This window comes from Rattus norvegicus, chromosome 11, assembly GCF_036323735.1.
Source record: "Rattus norvegicus strain BN/NHsdMcwi chromosome 11, GRCr8, whole genome shotgun sequence".
Lineage (NCBI taxonomy): Eukaryota > Metazoa > Chordata > Mammalia > Rodentia > Muridae > Rattus > Rattus norvegicus.
This window is the reverse complement of record NC_086029.1, coordinates 46377754-46402560: the sequence shown is the minus strand read 5'-3', so window position 1 is coordinate 46402560 and position 24807 is coordinate 46377754. Positions and strand designations below refer to the sequence as shown.

General features: G+C 45.5%; 1 protein-coding gene across 1 annotated transcript; it reads right to left on the bottom strand.

The window, feature by feature from the left end:
• Window positions 1-21456: 21456 nt before the first annotated feature.
• Window positions 21457-24087, bottom strand: Cbr1l2 (carbonyl reductase 1 like 2). The gene is made up of 3 exons (XM_006248109.5): window positions 23507-24087; window positions 22915-23022; window positions 21457-22009 (listed from the first exon to the last, which is right to left on the bottom strand). The coding sequence occupies exons 1-3, from the start codon at window positions 23949-23951 to the stop codon at window positions 21573-21575; spliced, it is 990 nt and encodes a 329-aa protein (XP_006248171.2). The 5' UTR covers window positions 23952-24087; the 3' UTR covers window positions 21457-21572.
• Between the last annotated feature and the right edge of the window lie 720 nt (window positions 24088-24807).

The window sequence follows — 24807 nt, the reverse complement described above, 5'->3', positions numbered from 1 at the left end:
CTCTCACTGGTGTTGTGCACGTGCACATATGTTTAGGGCCGATGACTTTGGGTTGGGTATCCCATCATGGCCTTGTCCCTGAGGCAGACAAGCCTGTTTCTGTCCACTGAACGCCTGTAGCTCTTTATCCAGATGTTGGACCTTGTGAAATTTCCACATCTGTGTTGACATGTCAACTGATGCTTACCTCAGGCAGGGGTCATTTAGACAATCATTTGTTGAAATTTTGCATGTTCAGTACCCATGTCCTGGTCTACATGTTACATCTGTGTGCAGGCATCTGGGCCTCCGGCTGGAACAGTCTGCCTCCTAGGAGTACAGATGGTGCTGTACATTTATGGCTTGGGGCTGGTACCACACGCCCACTTATTCTTTAAATAGCTGTGACACTCTGCTCACCTTGGTTCAGTGCAAGAAGCAGTTCATTTTAGAGGAGAGTCCTTATGCTTCTAGTTTTCTTGAGTGTTGTTCAAAGTTTTGGGTTTCTCCCTTAATTGCTTGTCCTGTGAGGTGAAGTTGCTCACACAATGCCTTCCTCGTTCCTCCATGACTTGTAGAGTTTCGGTCTCTATAGTGTTGGTATTGAGAATGTCTGCCTTTGCTGTATTTCCCTGACAAACTGGCTGCAGGTCACCTATGTTTTCTGAAGGAATAGGCTCTTGGTTTCATAGGTGTTCTCTCTGTGTTCTTCTGTAGTTGTGTTGGGTTCTTTTCCAAACATGGCAATGTCCTTTCTCTTCCCTTCTCCTCTGTTGTTACTATTGCTGGGAGATCACTGGTGCTTGATTTGAGATGGTTCTCTCTTCCTCCTAAGAGGTATCAGTTTGTGTAAGTTTGTAATTACTTCTCCAGTGCCATCCCTGGATTTACTGTGAAATGATGTAGTTAAAAAAATACTTCATTTTCCCTGCTTATTAAGGATTTATTTCAAGAGGTGTGTGTGTGTGTGTGTGTGTGTGTGTGTGTGTGTGTGTGTGCAGTGTGGTGTGTGTGGTGTGTGTGTTTGTGTACATGCACACATTTGGTCATATATGTGTCCCCTGCATGCCCACATGTATATGTGTGTGTCCGCATGTGTGTGGGTGTGCTGTGTGCATGCCTGCTTGTATTCCGTTGTAGCATGCATAGGCCTACGAAGTTCAGAAGGAAGTTGAAGTCCTCAGTTAGAGGAATTACTTTAGGGAATCTGAGGAAGTGACTTTGTGAAGTAGTTAGCAATGGCGAGCAGGCCAACTGGGACTGTAATTCTCCACACACCCATCCCCGTCCACCTTTCCCCAACCCCGTGTGAGTTTCCTTCCTCCTGGTCTGTATTGGGCATGGTGGATCCTTATCAGGCTCATTCAAGGGTGGTGACTGTTTCCCAGGAAGATCATAGCACTGCACCTTGACCCTATTCATTCTGTTTGCAACTGCTTTTGGGTTGTAGGGCCTGACAGACATGTAAATGCTGTCCTATTTATGAGGGATTTAAGCTACATTCTCTACACCGTGGACACACTGGTTTTTGTCCCTGTTTATTCTTTAATAGTGCTTTTATTCCACATCTGTCTGGAACCCCTTATCATACAAATAATCGTACATGTGTTTAATAGAAGCTCAATCCTCTATGCATGAGTCATAATTTTACGCTTTTCCAAAACTCTTATTTTAGCATTATGTACCTTACCCTCCGGCCTAAGAAACAGACCTTTAGGAATATTGAATAATTAAACTCCAAGATGAGATGGTTAGTCAAGGATATCCACTTGGAATCCATTCTTTAAAACCTTTGCAATGCTAGCTGTTATTAAGGTGTGAAGGAAAAATATCTCTGGATCGGAGTATACATTTTCAGACTATCACTTGGAACTCTATGGCCATGAGTTTGATCTTGATGTTCTGGTGTCTGTTTACAAAAACCAAAATAACTAAGAGGAAATGAACATCCCTGTTGGGAGAGAAGCCTTGTGCAATGAACTATGAAAGGCCTGGCTTTCTGTTCAGGGGTGATCATCCCTCCTCCAGCCCAGAAATCACTGGTCCACAGGGAGATCATATCAGAGGCCTTGAGTAATATTCAGGGTTCCTGAGAGAGGAAGGGTCATGGATGGTTCCAGATATTGCAAGCTCCCTTGAGATAGAAAGTGAGCTTGCACTTTTCTTCATTGTGTGGGATGACAGCATAGACTATGCATGTCCACACAGCCGGTGAGGTTTGCACACCCACATATCGACGTGTATCTTACCACGCTGACTTGATAGTCAGTGTGAAAGACACACAGTGAGGCTTACTCATTCAGTTTCAGCTCATGTATTACGTTGGTAAAGCTGAGAATTTCTTCCTGCCCCTCTTTGTTCTAGAAACCCAAGCCCGGGGCCTCCGGCATGCTGGCAGACACGTCAGAGCTGAGCAGGATCCAAGCCTTTCGCCCTGGTTGGAAAGCTTTCAACAGATAAAAGGTAAATATAAAATTAGTAGCTGCCTCCTAGCCTCTCCCATGGTTGCAAAGATTTCAATAGGTTTAAAAGTGAAAGAATAAAAGTAATCTAGAAGGCGTCCTGCAGGCTGAGGAGTGGGTTAGGTCAGCCAGCGAACTGCTTGCCTTAGGAGCGTGAGTCAGAGCCCAGGACCCATGGCATAGGCTTTAACCCCCACACTAAGGAGGCAGAGACCGCAGATCCCTGGATCTGGTTGGCCAGCTAGTCCAGCAACTAACCTATCTTTGAAACAGAATGAGAAGCCGAAATGGATCAGAGCAGGGTCCAGCACCGGAGGGGTGACCCCTGAGGCTGTCATGCATATGAGCATCAAAACACATATACACTGTACATGCACATGACAGCACATACACATTACACAAAAGAAAAACCGTCACACACACACACACACACACTGTGTGTTTGCTTCCTGTGTGAGCTCACTCACTTTTCAATCCTTGTGTGGCTTTTCATTGTGAACAAAAATTCGTGACAAGCAGCTGTGTCTGGCTGTGAAGCAGACTCCTGTAGGAGGTCTGTGCCTGAAGGGACTGAAGGACAGGCTGCTATGGACAGACTGGAATTCTCTAAGGTCAGAGGTTAAGGACTTTATGTTGAACTTGGTTTAACTTCTGGAACAGCTCCCCCTTGCCAAACTCTGAAGTAATGAATAAAAACTTTTCAGAAGCATCTAACTCAGCGGACGACTAGCTTCCATCAACCCTTGATCTGAGATTATCATGAGGCAGCATCTTGGGCCTACAGAACAGCTCCATCTTGTACCTGCCTCTGCCGTGCCCATCAGTGGATGTAAAGTTGCCTTCCTTTACGGTGTTCTTAGATCTGGAAGACTAGAACACTTTCCTGGAAGTGCTTCTGAGTTGGAACACAGGATCGAGGTAACCTGATTCTGTATTCTTGCACCACAGCCACTCAGAATGGCTTCAGAATAAATTATCTTATTCTCTTGAAGATGAGAGCTGCGTCTTTTACGTAGACCATCATGGCACCACAACCTGGGGCTCCAAGAAAGATCCGTTTTGAATGGAGGAATCAAGTCTGGCTGCCAGATGCCTGCTTGGAGGCACTGAGTCCGGGCCATTGGGTGTTGTTTCTTCTGTCTGGGGCTCCCCATCGTCTTTGGTTCCGATATAGCACATTGGGTTTATTATGAGCTTGCTAAGAAGGATCCTACTTCAGTAGACACCATTTCTGTCTGTTTTTGAAGCATTTGGATTTAGTATCTGGTTTGAATGTTGGCTTTGAAAGAGCTTTGGTCTAGGCGTTTGTTTTGTTTGCTGGCTTGCTTTTGGATCTCTAAAGGCATTGAGGAGGAATCTGGCTGGTAGCTGTTTTCAGTGCATTGTGCTTTGAAACTTTGAAGACATTTGGGTTTGGTTTTGTTCGTTTTGGTTTTCCTCGTCTTTATAATGTTTTAATCTACTCTCATTTGGTTTTGTCTCCTGACTTCCCTCCTCAAATGCTTGATTCTACGTTTTTATGTTGCTTGTCTTATGACCCTGCCAAGTCTCTAGCCAAGGAGTTTTAGGAACACCGGATGATAACTGAAAACTCCTTTAAGCCCAGCACTCATGAGGCAGAGGCAGGAGGACACCTAGAATTCACAGCCAGCCTGTTTTTAAAGTGCATGAAGGTAGTTAGTGCAGTTAGTACAACAGAAGTTACATTTTTGCTATGCTGAGGGTCATCACGGGCTGTTCAGACTCTAAGCTCCTAACTACAGTCCTAAGCCTATCTCCCCAGGCCGCTCCTCAGTGTGATGTGTCTTAGCTGAGGGTTGGGTCTCATCCCTGATAGAAGTCTCTGCTTCCAGGGCAGAGATCCTGGGGGAGACTCTGCAGTCTAAATGATTAAAAAAATACTCTGTTGGTTTTAATGAAGGGACAAATGAGTACAGAATGCACTTTCGCAGCCCATGCCCTTTTCTTTTGACTATTTGCTTCAAACAGATGTTGGAAAGATTCAAGTGTTTTACATTGTCTTTACAGACATGTTCGTATATCTCACTATCCAGTATAATTTGGGTAAAACAAAGTTTTTATATTCAACTTTAACTCTATGGGACAGCTACTGTTGGTGGTCAACTTGACTACATCTGGAATCGACCAAACCCCCAATGGCTAGGCACACCCGTGAGAGTTTTACTTGAACTCTCTGACGTGGGAAGATCCACTTCTAGTCCAGGTCCTTGTGATGGGAAGACACACCTCCAACCTGAGCCAAGCCTTCTGCTGCTGGAGGCTTCCAGAGAGACATGGAAGAGGGAGGCTTCCTCTGTTGCTGGCTTCCTCCAGGTTCACTAGGAAGTGCACTAACTTACCGGTATGTTTAGCCTCCTTCCTTGGGATTCCGGCATTTACTCAAGATCAGCTTCTGGATTCTTGGAATTTTCATACGTAGATAGCCATGGGAACACACACACACACACACACACACACACACACACACACACACACACACACACCAGACACAAGTAACATACATGCACAGACTACTGACCTCTCACTGGTGTTGTGCACGTGCACATATGTTTAGGGCCGATGACTTTGGGTTGGGTATCCCATCATGGCCTTGTCCCTGAGGCAGACAAGCCTGTTTCTGTCCACTGAACGCCTGTAGCTCTTTATCCAGATGTTGGACCTTGTGAAATTTCCACATCTGTGTTGACATGTCAACTGATGCTTACCTCAGGCAGGGGTCATTTAGACAATCATTTGTTGAAATTTTGCATGTTCAGTACCCATGTCCTGGTCTACATGTTACATCTGTGTGCAGGCATCTGGGCCTCCGGCTGGAACAGTCTGCCTCCTAGGAGTACAGATGGTGCTGTACATTTATGGCTTGGGGCTGGTACCACACGCCCACTTATTCTTTAAATAGCTGTGACACTCTGCTCACCTTGGTTCAGTGCAAGAAGCAGTTCATTTTAGAGGAGAGTCCTTATGCTTCTAGTTTTCTTGAGTGTTGTTCAAAGTTTTGGGTTTCTCCCTTAATTGCTTGTCCTGTGAGGTGAAGTTGCTCACACAATGCCTTCCTCGTTCCTCCATGACTTGTAGAGTTTCGGTCTCTATAGTGTTGGTATTGAGAATGTCTGCCTTTGCTGTATTTCCCTGACAAACTGGCTGCAGGTCACCTATGTTTTCTGAAGGAATAGGCTCTTGGTTTCATAGGTGTTCTCTCTGTGTTCTTCTGTAGTTGTGTTGGGTTCTTTTCCAAACATGGCAATGTCCTTTCTCTTCCCTTCTCCTCTGTTGTTACTATTGCTGGGAGATCACTGGTGCTTGATTTGAGATGGTTCTCTCTTCCTCCTAAGAGGTATCAGTTTGTGTAAGTTTGTAATTACTTCTCCAGTGCCATCCCTGGATTTACTGTGAAATGATGTAGTTAAAAAAATACTTCATTTTCCCTGCTTATTAAGGATTTATTTCAAGAGGTGTGTGTGTGTGTGTGTGTGTGTGTGTGTGTGTGTGTGCAGTGTGGTGTGTGTGGTGTGTGTGTTTGTGTACATGCACACATTTGGTCATATATGTGTCCCCTGCATGCCCACATGTATATGTGTGTGTCCGCATGTGTGTGGGTGTGCTGTGTGCATGCCTGCTTGTATTCCGTTGTAGCATGCATAGGCCTACGAAGTTCAGAAGGAAGTTGAAGTCCTCAGTTAGAGGAATTACTTTAGGGAATCTGAGGAAGTGACTTTGTGAAGTAGTTAGCAATGGCGAGCAGGCCAACTGGGACTGTAATTCTCCACACACCCATCCCCGTCCACCTTTCCCCAACCCCGTGTGAGTTTCCTTCCTCCTGGTCTGTATTGGGCATGGTGGATCCTTATCAGGCTCATTCAAGGGTGGTGACTGTTTCCCAGGAAGATCATAGCACTGCACCTTGACCCTATTCATTCTGTTTGCAACTGCTTTTGGGTTGTAGGGCCTGACAGACATGTAAATGCTGTCCTATTTATGAGGGATTTAAGCTACATTCTCTACACCGTGGACACACTGGTTTTTGTCCCTGTTTATTCTTTAATAGTGCTTTTATTCCACATCTGTCTGGAACCCCTTATCATACAAATAATCGTACATGTGTTTAATAGAAGCTCAATCCTCTATGCATGAGTCATAATTTTACGCTTTTCCAAAACTCTTATTTTAGCATTATGTACCTTACCCTCCGGCCTAAGAAACAGACCTTTAGGAATATTGAATAATTAAACTCCAAGATGAGATGGTTAGTCAAGGATATCCACTTGGAATCCATTCTTTAAAACCTTTGCAATGCTAGCTGTTATTAAGGTGTGAAGGAAAAATATCTCTGGATCGGAGTATACATTTTCAGACTATCACTTGGAACTCTATGGCCATGAGTTTGATCTTGATGTTCTGGTGTCTGTTTACAAAAACCAAAATAACTAAGAGGAAATGAACATCCCTGTTGGGAGAGAAGCCTTGTGCAATGAACTATGAAAGGCCTGGCTTTCTGTTCAGGGGTGATCATCCCTCCTCCAGCCCAGAAATCACTGGTCCACAGGGAGATCATATCAGAGGCCTTGAGTAATATTCAGGGTTCCTGAGAGAGGAAGGGTCATGGATGGTTCCAGATATTGCAAGCTCCCTTGAGATAGAAAGTGAGCTTGCACTTTTCTTCATTGTGTGGGATGACAGCATAGACTATGCATGTCCACACAGCCGGTGAGGTTTGCACACCCACATATCGACGTGTATCTTACCACGCTGACTTGATAGTCAGTGTGAAAGACACACAGTGAGGCTTACTCATTCAGTTTCAGCTCATGTATTACGTTGGTAAAGCTGAGAATTTCTTCCTGCCCCTCTTTGTTCTAGAAACCCAAGCCCGGGGCCTCCGGCATGCTGGCAGACACGTCAGAGCTGAGCAGGATCCAAGCCTTTCGCCCTGGTTGGAAAGCTTTCAACAGATAAAAGGTAAATATAAAATTAGTAGCTGCCTCCTAGCCTCTCCCATGGTTGCAAAGATTTCAATAGGTTTAAAAGTGAAAGAATAAAAGTAATCTAGAAGGCGTCCTGCAGGCTGAGGAGTGGGTTAGGTCAGCCAGCGAACTGCTTGCCTTAGGAGCGTGAGTCAGAGCCCAGGACCCATGGCATAGGCTTTAACCCCCACACTAAGGAGGCAGAGACCGCAGATCCCTGGATCTGGTTGGCCAGCTAGTCCAGCAACTAACCTATCTTTGAAACAGAATGAGAAGCCGAAATGGATCAGAGCAGGGTCCAGCACCGGAGGGGTGACCCCTGAGGCTGTCATGCATATGAGCATCAAAACACATATACACTGTACATGCACATGACAGCACATACACATTACACAAAAGAAAAACCGTCACACACACACACACACACTGTGTGTTTGCTTCCTGTGTGAGCTCACTCACTTTTCAATCCTTGTGTGGCTTTTCATTGTGAACAAAAATTCGTGACAAGCAGCTGTGTCTGGCTGTGAAGCAGACTCCTGTAGGAGGTCTGTGCCTGAAGGGACTGAAGGACAGGCTGCTATGGACAGACTGGAATTCTCTAAGGTCAGAGGTTAAGGACTTTATGTTGAACTTGGTTTAACTTCTGGAACAGCTCCCCCTTGCCAAACTCTGAAGTAATGAATAAAAACTTTTCAGAAGCATCTAACTCAGCGGACGACTAGCTTCCATCAACCCTTGATCTGAGATTATCATGAGGCAGCATCTTGGGCCTACAGAACAGCTCCATCTTGTACCTGCCTCTGCCGTGCCCATCAGTGGATGTAAAGTTGCCTTCCTTTACGGTGTTCTTAGATCTGGAAGACTAGAACACTTTCCTGGAAGTGCTTCTGAGTTGGAACACAGGATCGAGGTAACCTGATTCTGTATTCTTGCACCACAGCCACTCAGAATGGCTTCAGAATAAATTATCTTATTCTCTTGAAGATGAGAGCTGCGTCTTTTACGTAGACCATCATGGCACCACAACCTGGGGCTCCAAGAAAGATCCGTTTTGAATGGAGGAATCAAGTCTGGCTGCCAGATGCCTGCTTGGAGGCACTGAGTCCGGGCCATTGGGTGTTGTTTCTTCTGTCTGGGGCTCCCCATCGTCTTTGGTTCCGATATAGCACATTGGGTTTATTATGAGCTTGCTAAGAAGGATCCTACTTCAGTAGACACCATTTCTGTCTGTTTTTGAAGCATTTGGATTTAGTATCTGGTTTGAATGTTGGCTTTGAAAGAGCTTTGGTCTAGGCGTTTGTTTTGTTTGCTGGCTTGCTTTTGGATCTCTAAAGGCATTGAGGAGGAATCTGGCTGGTAGCTGTTTTCAGTGCATTGTGCTTTGAAACTTTGAAGACATTTGGGTTTGGTTTTGTTCGTTTTGGTTTTCCTCGTCTTTATAATGTTTTAATCTACTCTCATTTGGTTTTGTCTCCTGACTTCCCTCCTCAAATGCTTGATTCTACGTTTTTATGTTGCTTGTCTTATGACCCTGCCAAGTCTCTAGCCAAGGAGTTTTAGGAACACCGGATGATAACTGAAAACTCCTTTAAGCCCAGCACTCATGAGGCAGAGGCAGGAGGACACCTAGAATTCACAGCCAGCCTGTTTTTAAAGTGCATGAAGGTAGTTAGTGCAGTTAGTACAACAGAAGTTACATTTTTGCTATGCTGAGGGTCATCACGGGCTGTTCAGACTCTAAGCTCCTAACTACAGTCCTAAGCCTATCTCCCCAGGCCGCTCCTCAGTGTGATGTGTCTTAGCTGAGGGTTGGGTCTCATCCCTGATAGAAGTCTCTGCTTCCAGGGCAGAGATCCTGGGGGAGACTCTGCAGTCTAAATGATTAAAAAAATACTCTGTTGGTTTTAATGAAGGGACAAATGAGTACAGAATGCACTTTCGCAGCCCATGCCCTTTTCTTTTGACTATTTGCTTCAAACAGATGTTGGAAAGATTCAAGTGTTTTACATTGTCTTTACAGACATGTTCGTATATCTCACTATCCAGTATAATTTGGGTAAAACAAAGTTTTTATATTCAACTTTAACTCTATGGGACAGCTACTGTTGGTGGTCAACTTGACTACATCTGGAATCGACCAAACCCCCAATGGCTAGGCACACCCGTGAGAGTTTTACTTGAACTCTCTGACGTGGGAAGATCCACTTCTAGTCCAGGTCCTTGTGATGGGAAGACACACCTCCAACCTGAGCCAAGCCTTCTGCTGCTGGAGGCTTCCAGAGAGACATGGAAGAGGGAGGCTTCCTCTGTTGCTGGCTTCCTCCAGGTTCACTAGGAAGTGCACTAACTTACCGGTATGTTTAGCCTCCTTCCTTGGGATTCCGGCATTTACTCAAGATCAGCTTCTGGATTCTTGGAATTTTCATACGTAGATAGCCATGGGAACACACACACACACACACACACACACACACACACACACACACACACACACACACACACCAGACACAAGTAACATACATGCACAGACTACTGACCTCTCACTGGTGTTGTGCACGTGCACATATGTTTAGGGCCGATGACTTTGGGTTGGGTATCCCATCATGGCCTTGTCCCTGAGGCAGACAAGCCTGTTTCTGTCCACTGAACGCCTGTAGCTCTTTATCCAGATGTTGGACCTTGTGAAATTTCCACATCTGTGTTGACATGTCAACTGATGCTTACCTCAGGCAGGGGTCATTTAGACAATCATTTGTTGAAATTTTGCATGTTCAGTACCCATGTCCTGGTCTACATGTTACATCTGTGTGCAGGCATCTGGGCCTCCGGCTGGAACAGTCTGCCTCCTAGGAGTACAGATGGTGCTGTACATTTATGGCTTGGGGCTGGTACCACACGCCCACTTATTCTTTAAATAGCTGTGACACTCTGCTCACCTTGGTTCAGTGCAAGAAGCAGTTCATTTTAGAGGAGAGTCCTTATGCTTCTAGTTTTCTTGAGTGTTGTTCAAAGTTTTGGGTTTCTCCCTTAATTGCTTGTCCTGTGAGGTGAAGTTGCTCACACAATGCCTTCCTCGTTCCTCCATGACTTGTAGAGTTTCGGTCTCTATAGTGTTGGTATTGAGAATGTCTGCCTTTGCTGTATTTCCCTGACAAACTGGCTGCAGGTCACCTATGTTTTCTGAAGGAATAGGCTCTTGGTTTCATAGGTGTTCTCTCTGTGTTCTTCTGTAGTTGTGTTGGGTTCTTTTCCAAACATGGCAATGTCCTTTCTCTTCCCTTCTCCTCTGTTGTTACTATTGCTGGGAGATCACTGGTGCTTGATTTGAGATGGTTCTCTCTTCCTCCTAAGAGGTATCAGTTTGTGTAAGTTTGTAATTACTTCTCCAGTGCCATCCCTGGATTTACTGTGAAATGATGTAGTTAAAAAAATACTTCATTTTCCCTGCTTATTAAGGATTTATTTCAAGAGGTGTGTGTGTGTGTGTGTGTGTGTGTGTGTGTGTGTGTGTGTGTGTGTGTGCAGTGTGGTGTGTGTGGTGTGTGTGTTTGTGTACATGCACACATTTGGTCATATATGTGTCCCCTGCATGCCCACATGTATATGTGTGTGTCCGCATGTGTGTGGGTGTGCTGTGTGCATGCCTGCTTGTATTCCGTTGTAGCATGCATAGGCCTACGAAGTTCAGAAGGAAGTTGAAGTCCTCAGTTAGAGGAATTACTTTAGGGAATCTGAGGAAGTGACTTTGTGAAGTAGTTAGCAATGGCGAGCAGGCCAACTGGGACTGTAATTCTCCACACACCCATCCCCGTCCACCTTTCCCCAACCCCGTGTGAGTTTCCTTCCTCCTGGTCTGTATTGGGCATGGTGGATCCTTATCAGGCTCATTCAAGGGTGGTGACTGTTTCCCAGGAAGATCATAGCACTGCACCTTGACCCTATTCATTCTGTTTGCAACTGCTTTTGGGTTGTAGGGCCTGACAGACATGTAAATGCTGTCCTATTTATGAGGGATTTAAGCTACATTCTCTACACCGTGGACACACTGGTTTTTGTCCCTGTTTATTCTTTAATAGTGCTTTTATTCCACATCTGTCTGGAACCCCTTATCATACAAATAATCGTACATGTGTTTAATAGAAGCTCAATCCTCTATGCATGAGTCATAATTTTACGCTTTTCCAAAACTCTTATTTTAGCATTATGTACCTTACCCTCCGGCCTAAGAAACAGACCTTTAGGAATATTGAATAATTAAACTCCAAGATGAGATGGTTAGTCAAGGATATCCACTTGGAATCCATTCTTTAAAACCTTTGCAATGCTAGCTGTTATTAAGGTGTGAAGGAAAAATATCTCTGGATCGGAGTATACATTTTCAGACTATCACTTGGAACTCTATGGCCATGAGTTTGATCTTGATGTTCTGGTGTCTGTTTACAAAAACCAAAATAACTAAGAGGAAATGAACATCCCTGTTGGGAGAGAAGCCTTGTGCAATGAACTATGAAAGGCCTGGCTTTCTGTTCAGGGGTGATCATCCCTCCTCCAGCCCAGAAATCACTGGTCCACAGGGAGATCATATCAGAGGCCTTGAGTAATATTCAGGGTTCCTGAGAGAGGAAGGGTCATGGATGGTTCCAGATATTGCAAGCTCCCTTGAGATAGAAAGTGAGCTTGCACTTTTCTTCATTGTGTGGGATGACAGCATAGACTATGCATGTCCACACAGCCGGTGAGGTTTGCACACCCACATATCGACGTGTATCTTACCACGCTGACTTGATAGTCAGTGTGAAAGACACACAGTGAGGCTTACTCATTCAGTTTCAGCTCATGTATTACGTTGGTAAAGCTGAGAATTTCTTCCTGCCCCTCTTTGTTCTAGAAACCCAAGCCCGGGGCCTCCGGCATGCTGGCAGACACGTCAGAGCTGAGCAGGATCCAAGCCTTTCGCCCTGGTTGGAAAGCTTTCAACAGATAAAAGATAAATATAAAATTAGTAGCTGCCTCCTAGCCTCTCCCATGGTTGCAAAGATTTCAATAGGTTTAAAAGTGAAAGAATAAAAGTAATCTAGAAGGCGTCCTGCAGGCTGAGGAGTGGGTTAGGTCAGCCAGCGAACTGCTTGCCTTAGGAGCATGAGTCAGAGCCCAGGACCCATGGCATAGGCTTTAACCCCCACACTAAGGAGGCAGAGACCGCAGATCCCTGGATCTGGTTGGCCAGCTAGTCCAGCAACTAACCTATCTTTGAAACAGAATGAGAAGCCGAAATGGATCAGAGCAGGGTCCAGCACCGGAGGGTTGACCCCTGAGGCTGTCACGCATATGAGCATCAAAACACATATACACTGTACATGCACATGACAGCACATACACATTACACAAAAGAAAAACCGTCACACACACACACACTGTGTGTTTGCTTCCTGTGTGAGCTCACTCACTTTTCAATCCTTGTGTGGCTTTTCATTGTGAACAAAAATTCGTGACAAGCAGCTGTGTCTGGCTGTGAAGCAGACTCCTGTAGGAGGTCTGTGCCTGAAGGGACTGAAGGACAGGCTGCTATGGACAGACTGGAATTCTCTAAGGTCAGAGGTTAAGGACTTTATGTTGAACTTGGTTTAACTTCTGGAACAGCTCCCCCTTGCCAAACTCTGAAGTAATGAATAAAAACTTTTCAGAAGCATCTAACTCAGCGGACGACTAGCTTCCATCAACCCTTGATCTGAGATTATCATGAGGCAGCATCTTGGGCCTACAGAACAGCTCCATCTTGTACCTGCCTCTGCCGTGCCCATCAGTGGATGTAAAGTTGCCTTCCTTTACGGTGTTCTTAGATCTGGAAGACTAGAACACTTTCCTGGAAGTGCTTCTGAGTTGGAACACAGGATCGAGGTAACCTGATTCTGTATTCTTGCACCACAGCCACTCAGAATGGCTTCAGAATAAATTATCTTATTCTCTTGAAGATGAGAGCTGCGTCTTTTACGTAGACCATCATGGCACCACAACCTGGGGCTCCAAGAAAGATCCGTTTTGAATGGAGGAATCAAGTCTGGCTGCCAGATGCCTGCTTGGAGGCACTGAGTCCGGGCCATTGGGTGTTGTTTCTTCTGTCTGGGGCTCCCCATCGTCTTTGGTTCCGATATAGCACATTGGGTTTATTATGAGCTTGCTAAGAAGGATCCTACTTCAGTAGACACCATTTCTGTCTGTTTTTGAAGCATTTGGATTTAGTATCTGGTTTGAATGTTGGCTTTGAAAGAGCTTTGGTCTAGGCGTTTGTTTTGTTTGCTGGCTTGCTTTTGGATCTCTAAAGGCATTGAGGAGGAATCTGGCTGGTAGCTGTTTTCAGTGCATTGTGCTTTGAAACTTTGAAGACATTTGGGTTTGGTTTTGTTCGTTTTGGTTTTCCTCGTCTTTATAATGTTTTAATCTACTCTCATTTGGTTTTGTCTCCTGACTTCCCTCCTCAAATGCTTGATTCTACGTTTTTATGTTGCTTGTCTTATGACCCTGCCAAGTCTCTAGCCAAGGAGTTTTAGGAACACCGGATGATAACTGAAAACTCCTTTAAGCCCAGCACTCATGAGGCAGAGGCAGGAGGACACCTAGAATTCACAGCCAGCCTGTTTTTAAAGTGCATGAAGGTAGTTAGTGCAGTTAGTACAACAGAAGTTACATTTTTGCTATGCTGAGGGTCATCACGGGCTGTTCAGACTCTAAGCTCCTAACTACAGTCCTAAGCCTATCTCCCCAGGCCGCTCCTCAGTGTGATGTGTCTTAGCTGAGGGTTGGGTCTCATCCCTGATAGAAGTCTCTGCTTCCAGGGCAGAGATCCTGGGGGAGACTCTGCAGTCTAAATGATTAAAAAAATACTCTGTTGGTTTTAATGAAGGGACAAATGAGTACAGAATGCACTTTCGCAGCCCATGCCCTTTTCTTTTGACTATTTGCTTCAAACAGATGTTGGAAAGATTCAAGTGTTTTACATTGTCTTTACAGACATGTTCGTATATCTCACTATCCAGTATAATTTGGGTAAAACAAAGTTTTTATATTCAACTTTAACTCTATGGGACAGCTACTGTTGGTGGTCAACTTGACTACATCTGGAATCGACCAAACCCCCAATGGCTAGGCACACCCGTGAGAGTTTTACTTGAACTCTCTGACGTGGGAAGATCCACTTCTAGTCCAGGTCCTTGTGATGGGAAGACACACCTCCAACCTGAGCCAAGCCTTCTGCTGCTGGAGGCTTCCAGAGAGACATGGAAGAGGGAGGCTTCCTCTGTTGCTGGCTTCCTCCAGGTTCACTAGGAAGTGCACTAACTTACCGGTATGTTTAGCCTCCTTCCTTGGGATTCCGGCATTTACTCAAGATCAGCTTCTGGATTCTTGGAATTTTCATACGTAGATAGCCATGGGAACACACACACACACACACACACACACACACACACACACACACACACACCAGACACAAGTAACATACATGCACAGACTACTGACCTCTCACTGGTGTTGTGCACGTGCACATATGTTTAGGGCCGATGACTTTGGGTTGGGTATCCCATCATGGCCTTGTCCCTGAGGCAGACAAGCCTGTTTCTGTCCACTGAACGCCTGTAGCTCTTTATCCAGATGTTGGACCTTGTGAAATTTCCACATCTGTGTTGACATGTCAACTGATGCTTACCTCAGGCAGGGGTCATTTAGACAATCATTTGTTGAAATTTTGCATGTTCAGTACCCATGTCCTGGTCTACATGTTACATCTGTGTGCAGGCATCTGGGCCTCCGGCTGGAACAGTCTGCCTCCTAGGAGTACAGATGGTGCTGTACATTTATGGCTTGGGGCTGGTACCACACGCCCACTTATTCTTTAAATAGCTGTGACACTCTGCTCACCTTGGTTCAGTGCAAGAAGCAGTTCATTTTAGAGGAGAGTCCTTATGCTTCTAGTTTTCTTGAGTGTTGTTCAAAGTTTTGGGTTTCTCCCTTAATTGCTTGTCCTGTGAGGTGAAGTTGCTCACACAATGCCTTCCTCGTTCCTCCATGACTTGTAGAGTTTCGGTCTCTATAGTGTTGGTATTGAGAATGTCTGCCTTTGCTGTATTTCCCTGACAAACTGGCTGCAGGTCACCTATGTTTTCTGAAGGAATAGGCTCTTGGTTTCATAGGTGTTCTCTCTGTGTTCTTCTGTAGTTGTGTTGGGTTCTTTTCCAAACATGGCAATGTCCTTTCTCTTCCCTTCTCCTCTGTTGTTACTATTGCTGGGAGATCACTGGTGCTTGATTTGAGATGGTTCTCTCTTCCTCCTAAGAGGTATCAGTTTGTGTAAGTTTGTAATTACTTCTCCAGTGCCATCCCTGGATTTACTGTGAAATGATGTAGTTAAAAAAATACTTCATTTTCCCTGCTTATTAAGGATTTATTTCAAGAGGTGTGTGTGTGTGTGTGTGTGTGTGTGTGTGTGTGTGTGCAGTGTGGTGTGTGTGGTGTGTGTGTTTGTGTACATGCACACATTTGGTCATATATGTGTCCCCTGCATGCCCACATGTATATGTGTGTGTCCGCATGTGTGTGGGTGTGCTGTGTGCATGCCTGCTTGTATTCCGTTGTAGCATGCATAGGCCTACGAAGTTCAGAAGGAAGTTGAAGTCCTCAGTTAGAGGAATTACTTTAGGGAATCTGAGGAAGTGACTTTGTGAAGTAGTTAGCAATGGCGAGCAGGCCAACTGGGACTGTAATTCTCCACACACCCATCCCCGTCCACCTTTCCCCAACCCCGTGTGAGTTTCCTTCCTCCTGGTCTGTATTGGGCATGGTGGATCCTTATCAGGCTCATTCAAGGGTGGTGACTGTTTCCCAGGAAGATCATAGCACTGCACCTTGACCCTATTCATTCTGTTTGCAACTGCTTTTGGGTTGTAGGGCCTGACAGACATGTAAATGCTGTCCTATTTATGAGGGATTTAAGCTACATTCTCTACACCGTGGACACACTGGTTTTTGTCCCTGTTTATTCTTTAATAGTGCTTTTATTCCACATCTGTCTGGAACCCCTTATCATACAAATAATCGTACATGTGTTTAATAGAAGCTCAATCCTCTATGCATGAGTCATAATTTTACGCTTTTCCAAAACTCTTATTTTAGCATTATGTACCTTACCCTCCGGCCTAAGAAACAGACCTTTAGGAATATTGAATAATTAAACTCCAAGATGAGATGGTTAGTCAAGGATATCCACTTGGAATCCATTCTTTAAAACCTTTGCAATGCTAGCTGTTATTAAGGTGTGAAGGAAAAATATCTCTGGATCGGAGTATACATTTTCAGACTATCACTTGGAACTCTATGGCCATGAGTTTGATCTTGATGTTCTGGTGTCTGTTTACAAAAACCAAAATAACTAAGAGGAAATGAACATCCCTGTTGGGAGAGAAGCCTTGTGCAATGAACTATGAAAGGCCTGGCTTTCTGTTCAGGGGTGATCATCCCTCCTCCAGCCCAGAAATCACTGGTCCACAGGGAGATCATATCAGAGGCCTTGAGTAATATTCAGGGTTCCTGAGAGAGGAAGGGTCATGGATGGTTCCAGATATTGCAAGCTCCCTTGAGATAGAAAGTGAGCTTGCACTTTTCTTCATTGTGTGGGATGACAGCATAGACTATGCATGTCCACACAGCCGGTGAGGTTTGCACACCCACATATCGACGTGTATCTTACCACGCTGACTTGATAGTCAGTGTGAAAGACACACAGTGAGGCTTACTCATTCAGTTTCAGCTCATGTATTACGTTGGTAAAGCTGAGAATTTCTTCCTGCCCCTCTTTGTTCTAGAAACCCAAGCCCGGGGCCTCCGGCATGCTGGCAGACACGTCAGAGCTGAGCAGGATCCAAGCCTTTTGCCCTGGTTGGAAAGCTTTCAACAGATAAAAGATAAATATAAAATTAGTAGCTGCCTCCTAGCCTCTCCCATGGTTGCAAAGATTTCAATAGGTTTAAAAGTGAAAGAATAAAAGTAATCTAGAAGGCGTCCTGCAGGCTGAGGAGTGGGTTAGGTCAGCCAGCGAACTGCTTGCCTTAGGAGCATGAGTCAGAGCCCAGGACCCATGGCATAGGCTTTAACCCCCACACTAAGGAGGCAGAGACCGCAGATCCCTGGATCTGGTTGGCCAGCTAGTCCAGCAACTAACCTATCTTTGAAACAGAATGAGAAGCCGAAATGGATCAGAGCAGGGTCCAGCACCGGAGGGTTGACCCCTGAGGCTGTCACGCATATGAGCATCAAAACACATATACACTGTACATGCACATGACAGCACATACACATTACACAAAAGAAAAACCGTCACACACACACACACTGTGTGTTTGCTTCCTGTGTGAGCTCACTCACTTTTCAATCCTTGTGTGGCTTTTCATTGTGAACAAAAATTCGTGACAAGCAGCTGTGTCTGGCTGTGAAGCAGACTCCTGTAGGAGGTCTGTGCCTGAAGGGACTGAAGGACAGGCTGCTATGGACAGACTGGAATTCTCTAAGGTCAGAGGTTAAGGACTTTATGTTGAACTTGGTTTAACTTCTGGAACAGCTCCCCCTTGCCAAACTCTGAAGTAATGAATAAAAACTTTTCAGAAGCATCTAACTCAGCGGACGACTAGCTTCCATCAACCCTTGATCTGAGATTATCATGAGGCAGCATCTTGGGCCTACAGAACAGCTCCATCTTGTACCTGCCTCTGCCGTGCCCATCAGTGGATGTAAAGTTGCCTTCCTTTACGGTGTTCTTAGATCTGGAAGACTAGAACACTTTCCTGGAAGTGCTTCTGAGTTGGAACACAGGATCGAGGTAACCTGATTCTGTATTCTTGCACCACAGCCACTCAGAATGGCTTCAGAATAAATTATCTTATTCTCTTGAAGATGAGAGCTGCGTCTTTTACGTAGACCATCATGGCACCACAACCTGGGGCTCCAAGAAAGATCCGTTTTGAATGGAGGAATCAAGTCTGGCTGCCAGATGCCTGCTTGGAGGCACTGAGTCCGGGCCATTGGGTGTTGTTTCTTCTGTCTGGGGCTCCCCATCGTCTTTGGTTCCGATATAGCACATTGGGTTTATTATGAGCTTGCTAAGAAGGATCCTACTTCAGTAGACACCATTTCTGTCTGTTTTTGAAGCATTTGGATTTAGTATCTGGTTTGAATGTTGGCTTTGAAAGAGCTTTGGTCTAGGCGTTTGTTTTGTTTGCTGGCTTGCTTTTGGATCTCTAAAGGCATTGAGGAGGAATCTGGCTGGTAGCTGTTTTCAGTGCATTGTGCTTTGAAACTTTGAAGACATTTGGGTTTGGTTTTGTTCGTTTTGGTTTTCCTCGTCTTTATAATGTTTTAATCTACTCTCATTTGGTTTTGTCTCCTGACTTCCCTCCTCAAATGCTTGATTCTACGTTTTTATGTTGCTTGTCTTATGACCCTGCCAAGTCTCTAGCCAAGGAGTTTTAGGAACACCGGATGATAACTGAAAACTCCTTTAAGCCCAGCACTCATGAGGCAGAGGCAGGAGGACACCTAGAATTCACAGCCAGCCTGTTTTTAAAGTGCATGAAGGTAGTTAGTGCAGTTAGTACAACAGAAGTTACATTTTTGCTATGCTGAGGGTCATCACGGGCTGTTCAGACTCTAAGCTCCTAACTACAGTCCTAAGCCTATCTCCCCAGGCCGCTCCTCAGTGTGATGTGTCTTAGCTGAGGGTTGGGTCTCATCCCTGATAGAAGTCTCTGCTTCCAGGGCAGAGATCCTGGGGGAGACTCTGCAGTCTAAATGATTAAAAAAATACTCTGTTGGTTTTAATGAAGGGACAAATGAGTACAGAATGCACTTTCGCAGCCCATGCCCTTTTCTTTTGACTATTTGCTTCAAACAGATGTTGGAAAGATTCAAGTGTTTTACATTGTCTTTACAGACATGTTCGTATATCTCACTATCCAGTATAATTTGGGTAAAACAAAGTTTTTATATTCAACTTTAACTCTATGGGACAGCTACTGTTGGTGGTCAACTTGACTACATCTGGAATCGACCAAACCCCCAATGGCTAGGCACACCCGTGAGAGTTTTACTTGAACTCTCTGACGTGGGAAGATCCACTTCTAGTCCAGGTCCTTGTGATGGGAAGACACACCTCCAACCTGAGCCAAGCCTTCTGCTGCTGGAGGCTTCCAGAGAGACATGGAAGAGGGAGGCTTCCTCTGTTGCTGGCTTCCTCCAGGTTCACTAGGAAGTGCACTAACTTACCGGTATGTTTAGCCTCCTTCCTTGGGATTCCGGCATTTACTCAAGATCAGCTTCTGGATTCTTGGAATTTTCATACGTAGATAGCCATGGGAACACACACACACACACACACACACACACACACACACACACCTGTTCATTCGTTCTATAAATTCTGTTACTCAAGAGAACAGTGAATAAAATATTTACTCTGTCTAGAGACACCCAAAGATTTTGGTTAATTCTTACTATGGAAATTGCACAAAAGACATGAATGGATCCTTGCATTCTTGACATTTTATACTTCAAATACTGACGTTTCTCGCTTTAATTACTGTCTAAAAGGTTCTATAGTTCAATTCGCTGGAATTTAAAAAAAATCAATTAATCAATGCTTCAGCAGTAAAAGAGCCAACATTAGAGTAACTGAGTTGACAGTTCCATTTCTAACCTTTTAAAAAAGTGAGTAAAATTCATCAACTAAAAAGAAAACAGGGATATGCGGTGGGTCCCATAAACTTTGCTCATTTTAGACATCTATATTCTTGGTTATTTAACTTTAGTAACCTATGCCCCATATAAATGTAATGTTAGATATAGAGTGTAAATATAACATGTCAGATGTGGCTTTATCAGTATTCCTCTCCTGCAGACTGCTGTCCTGCCCACTACCCAGTCCCCCTCAGTATCAGATCCTAGGAACGAGTCCTAGCTATGAGACTTTTAACATCGTCACTGTGGCCTCTGCCTGCATGGAATGTGACCCTTGGCCAAGAGGGAATCTGTGAATGAGAATTCCTGAAAAGCAGCTGTGTCTGGCCGTGAACCAGAATCCTGGAAGGAGGTATATGCCTGAGGAGACCGAAGGACAGGGTACTGTGGAGAGACTGGAAATCTGTAGGATCAGAGGTTAATGACTTTGTAATGGACAATGTTTAGCTTCTAGAACAGTTATTCCTTGTTAACTAACACCTCGTGACAATGAATAAGAACCTCTTAGAAGCTACCGAATCTGTTGAACACTAGCTTCCACCAACCCAGGATCTAAGAGTGTCATGAGGTGGCATTTTGGGATATAGGACAGGTCCATCTCATTGTACCTGCCTCTGCTGTGCCCCTCAATGCATTTCAAAGTGGCCTTGATTTATGAATGTCTTAGTTCTATAAAACTCTAAAACCTTCATCAAAGTGCTTCCAAGTCGGAACATGGAATGGGGTCACCTAAATATGTTTCCCAGGCCGAGGTCCCTTGTATGCCCCCAGGACAAAGGATCCCTTACCCTTTTGAGAGCTTTGTTTTGTGTTCCCAATGTCATGACTCAGGCTTTCCCCACAGTGTCTATCAAGGACACCCCTGAGCTGTTGGCACAGACTGCAAGGTCAATCTGACTTGGCTCCTTTGATGATAACTGACTGGAGTCACACTGTACATTCCCCTGGCCTGAGTTTTACTCTAATTAAATGCCTGGGTAAACCCAGTTTTGCCTGGAAGGTATCTGTAGAAATGAGGACAGAAGGCATGGGTCAGCAGGGAAGAGCACTGGCTGCTCTTGTAGAGGACGGGGCTCCGTTTCCAACACCCATCGCCAGGCTTACGACCATCTTTAACTTCAGTTCCTGGAAATCTCTGCCTCTCTTGGCGCCTAAGAGCACTCTATGGGTGTGGTACCCTTCCAGACACATACTCTAAAGACACTCATATGCACACATTAAAGGACAACTTAAAAAACATTTGCAAACACCTGTTGTGTGCTTAAAGACTTAGTTATGTTTATTTTTCCAGAAGTGATGGTATATTATAAATGTCCCTTGGCTTTCACCAAGTCAGGATAGAAGGAGTGGGGGGTGGGGGTGAGAGTTGGATTCACCATGGTTCAACTTTTTTATCTTGAACAAACTGCCCGTGAGGCCCCTCTGCACCTGAAGGCAAAAGGGCCAAGTACACGGGGGTCTCTGCTCCTTCTTCTGGGCTTTTGGTGGCTTCTGGTCCTGTCATGTCGGTTCTGACCCACCCAGGGCAGCAGGCATTCAGGAGGATCTTGTCCTCTCTCCTCTCCTCATTGAGTTTCCTGGCATAGATTCTGGACAGGACTGTCACCCCTATCTTGGTGACCCCATATGCACTATTGGGCCAGCCTTCTTTCGCATGGACTCCTTTCTTTGCATCCTCTATAAACTTGTTCATGAGCCCCACCAGCTCTTCCTCAGTGATGGTCTCACTTCGAAACTTCTGCTGCAGCTCCGGGCTGCAGCTTTTCAGGGCCCTGAGACTCATGCCGCTTGATACATTCACCACTCTGCCTGAAAACACATCATCATGTAGAGATGCGGACACGGGAGCAACACTTTACAAACGGTGAGACATTAGATCCCCAAGATTTCAGTTGAGACAGGGATGCACAGAAAAGGACTCAAATAGCACAGAATCTGCTGTCTCGCCGTCAAGGTTTGGGTGGGTAGCGAAGCCAGATGACCATGAGGTCTGGTCCAGAGGGCATTCTGGAGAGAGGAGTCTTGAGAGAGCTACACTTAGTCAACTCTGTACCAGAGACTCACATTTCCAAAGCAGCTCACTTGTCTTTACTGGTGTGTATTTAATGAGCAGTGGTTCATATGCTATCCAGAGATTTGGGGGTGTTACAGCACTTTACGACGAAAGTCATGTGATAGCTTGTTTTGCAGAAAGGTGAAGCTTGTTGATGGGGCGCTAACATGAGCCCAGAGGAAGGAAGGTCAGATTACAGAGTCCTGTGAACCAAGCTAAAGACCTGATCTACTTCCTAAAAGATTTTTAGGAGGGGAAGGGTTCTGTAAGAGGTGTAGAAGCCCAGGAAAAAAGGCTGCTGCAGAAAGGAGGCCCCCTCAGGGTTTGCAGGAGTGCAGCTTGACAGCTGAGACCTGCTGTGAGACTGAGCTGAGGGAGGCACTTGGGTCCAACCTGGGGACTTGTGGGGACAGGCTATTGTGAGCAGTGTGATGTCAGTATGTATGTGAAGTGTATTGAGATAATTGGAATCCTAAAACCCCCTCAGGGGTGAGGAGGTGGAACCAAGGGACCTTGGAATCATACTGAAAGGTTAAAGAAGAGCTGGGTATGCAAAGATAGCGACAATGGCTACAAAAGATCAGACCCCAAGGAGCAGAGCCACACCTCCAAGTGGCAGAGAGGCAGGTGCAGAGAGGGAGAGGAGCTGGGCCAGACTCACCTTGGGGTTTTATTATAGGGAGTAGCTCCTTGCAGACATCTTGGGTACCAAAAAAGTTGGTTTTCATTGTCACCTCTGCTTGAATGTGGAAGGGGGTGGGGTCAACAACTTTCAGGAGGAAAGAGAACAGAGTTAGCTGGGCGGACAGTTCCAGAGCATTAGAAATCCACTTCCAAGTACTTCTGTGTTTAGTTGCAGCACTGCCCCATTGAGTATCTGACAATGTTCTATTGTTTTTGAAACACACCACCACTGGGGGAGGCTGAGTGAAGGTTGTGTATCAGGATCGTAATGTAACACTTTTCCCCCTGTCTCTCCCCTCAATCTCTTGTTTATTTACTAGATATAATTCCACTTAAGTATTGCTAAGCCCAATTACTCAACAATCGCTTGAGGGGAACCTGGAAATGATGGCGACCATTAAGGCTCTGCTTTCCTGGAGGCCTGCAGCCGCTACCCTGCAGCGTTTCTCCAAGGGGATCTGTTTCAGAGTCCTACATCATAGTACTTCTGATCCTAGTAATGCTCCCCAGAGAGGCACAGTCCACTCTGGTCCCAGGCTTTGGGCAAGTCACCACACCCTGTGGCTTACCTTTGAAGGCGATGCCCGCATTGTTGACCAGCACGTTCAGTCCTCCGTACTCCTGAAGCAGAAAGTCACGCAGCGCGCGGATGCTCTGCGGGTTGTCGATGTCCAGCTGGTGGAAGCGTGGGCTCAGGCCCTCGGTCTGCAGCTGCTTCACCGCCTCGTGGCCCCGTGACTCGTCCCGCGCCGTGAGGACCACGTCCCCCAAGAATTTACGACAGAGATCACGTACGATCGCGAATCCGATTCCTTTGTTAGCACCAGTCACCAGTGCCACGGGTCTGTCGGAAGACATGGCTGCGTGTGCGTAGAAAGGCCGTCGGAGACCAAAGAACCTGGGGTAAACTCTGCAGCTGGGAGGCAGCGGGACAGCTTTTCTAGTCCGGTTTTCCAGGGGGCCAGGATTTGGAATGGAACCAGCATGCACGCCCAGTCCAAGCCCCTCCCCCATGGGCGTGGCTCGGCGGGAGACTGGTTGTGTGGTCTCTTGTCAAATTGATGTATATCTTGGAAGTGGCTCACCTTCCCAGAACTCCGGCTGTTTTTATCAAAGTTTACCATGAAAAGAAAGGTGTCAGATGGTCTGTTATCTCTGAGTATGTAGGCCGGTGATGGTGGTTAAAAACCAGCCAGGAAAATGGCAAGGTCATAAGATTGACATCTCAGGCTTTTTCCCAGGGAGTTTTGAAGCCAGCAGCCAGGAAGACTGCAGGAGAAGGCTAGTGGGAGGGTGCACAGCTGTCTGACGGTAATCATGCATTCAGCTTGCCCATTCAACACGGTCTTCTTCAGCGTTTCCATAAGTTTTTCATTGTATTCCCATATTTTCAAATTGTACCTGTGTACATATTCTTTTTTTTTTTTTTTTAAAGATTTGTTTACCGCGTTCTACATGCATGCATGCCTGCAGGCCAGAAGAGGGCACCAGATCCCACTACAGATGGCTGTGAGCCACCATGTGGTTGCTGGGAATTGAACTCAGGACCTCTGGAAGAGCAGTCACTGCCCTTAAACTCTGAGCCATCTCTCCAGCCCCCTGTGTACATATTCTTTATGGTGTTTTAAAAAAACTAATGCTTTTGAACCTGAATTGTTGGAGGAGCTGACAGAAAATGACAAGGAATTGAAATTCATGTTGAATTTCACATTAGGATTCTAACACAACTTTATTGCTTGATCCTTGGGCAGGAAACGATCTTTGCTAGTGTGGGGTGTCCCTTTGGATACTTCTAAGAGCTTTGCTCAATCCCAGGAGGTCAAGCAAGTGCCCCTCCATCTCACTGATGTCTTACAGAGAACCCTTGAGA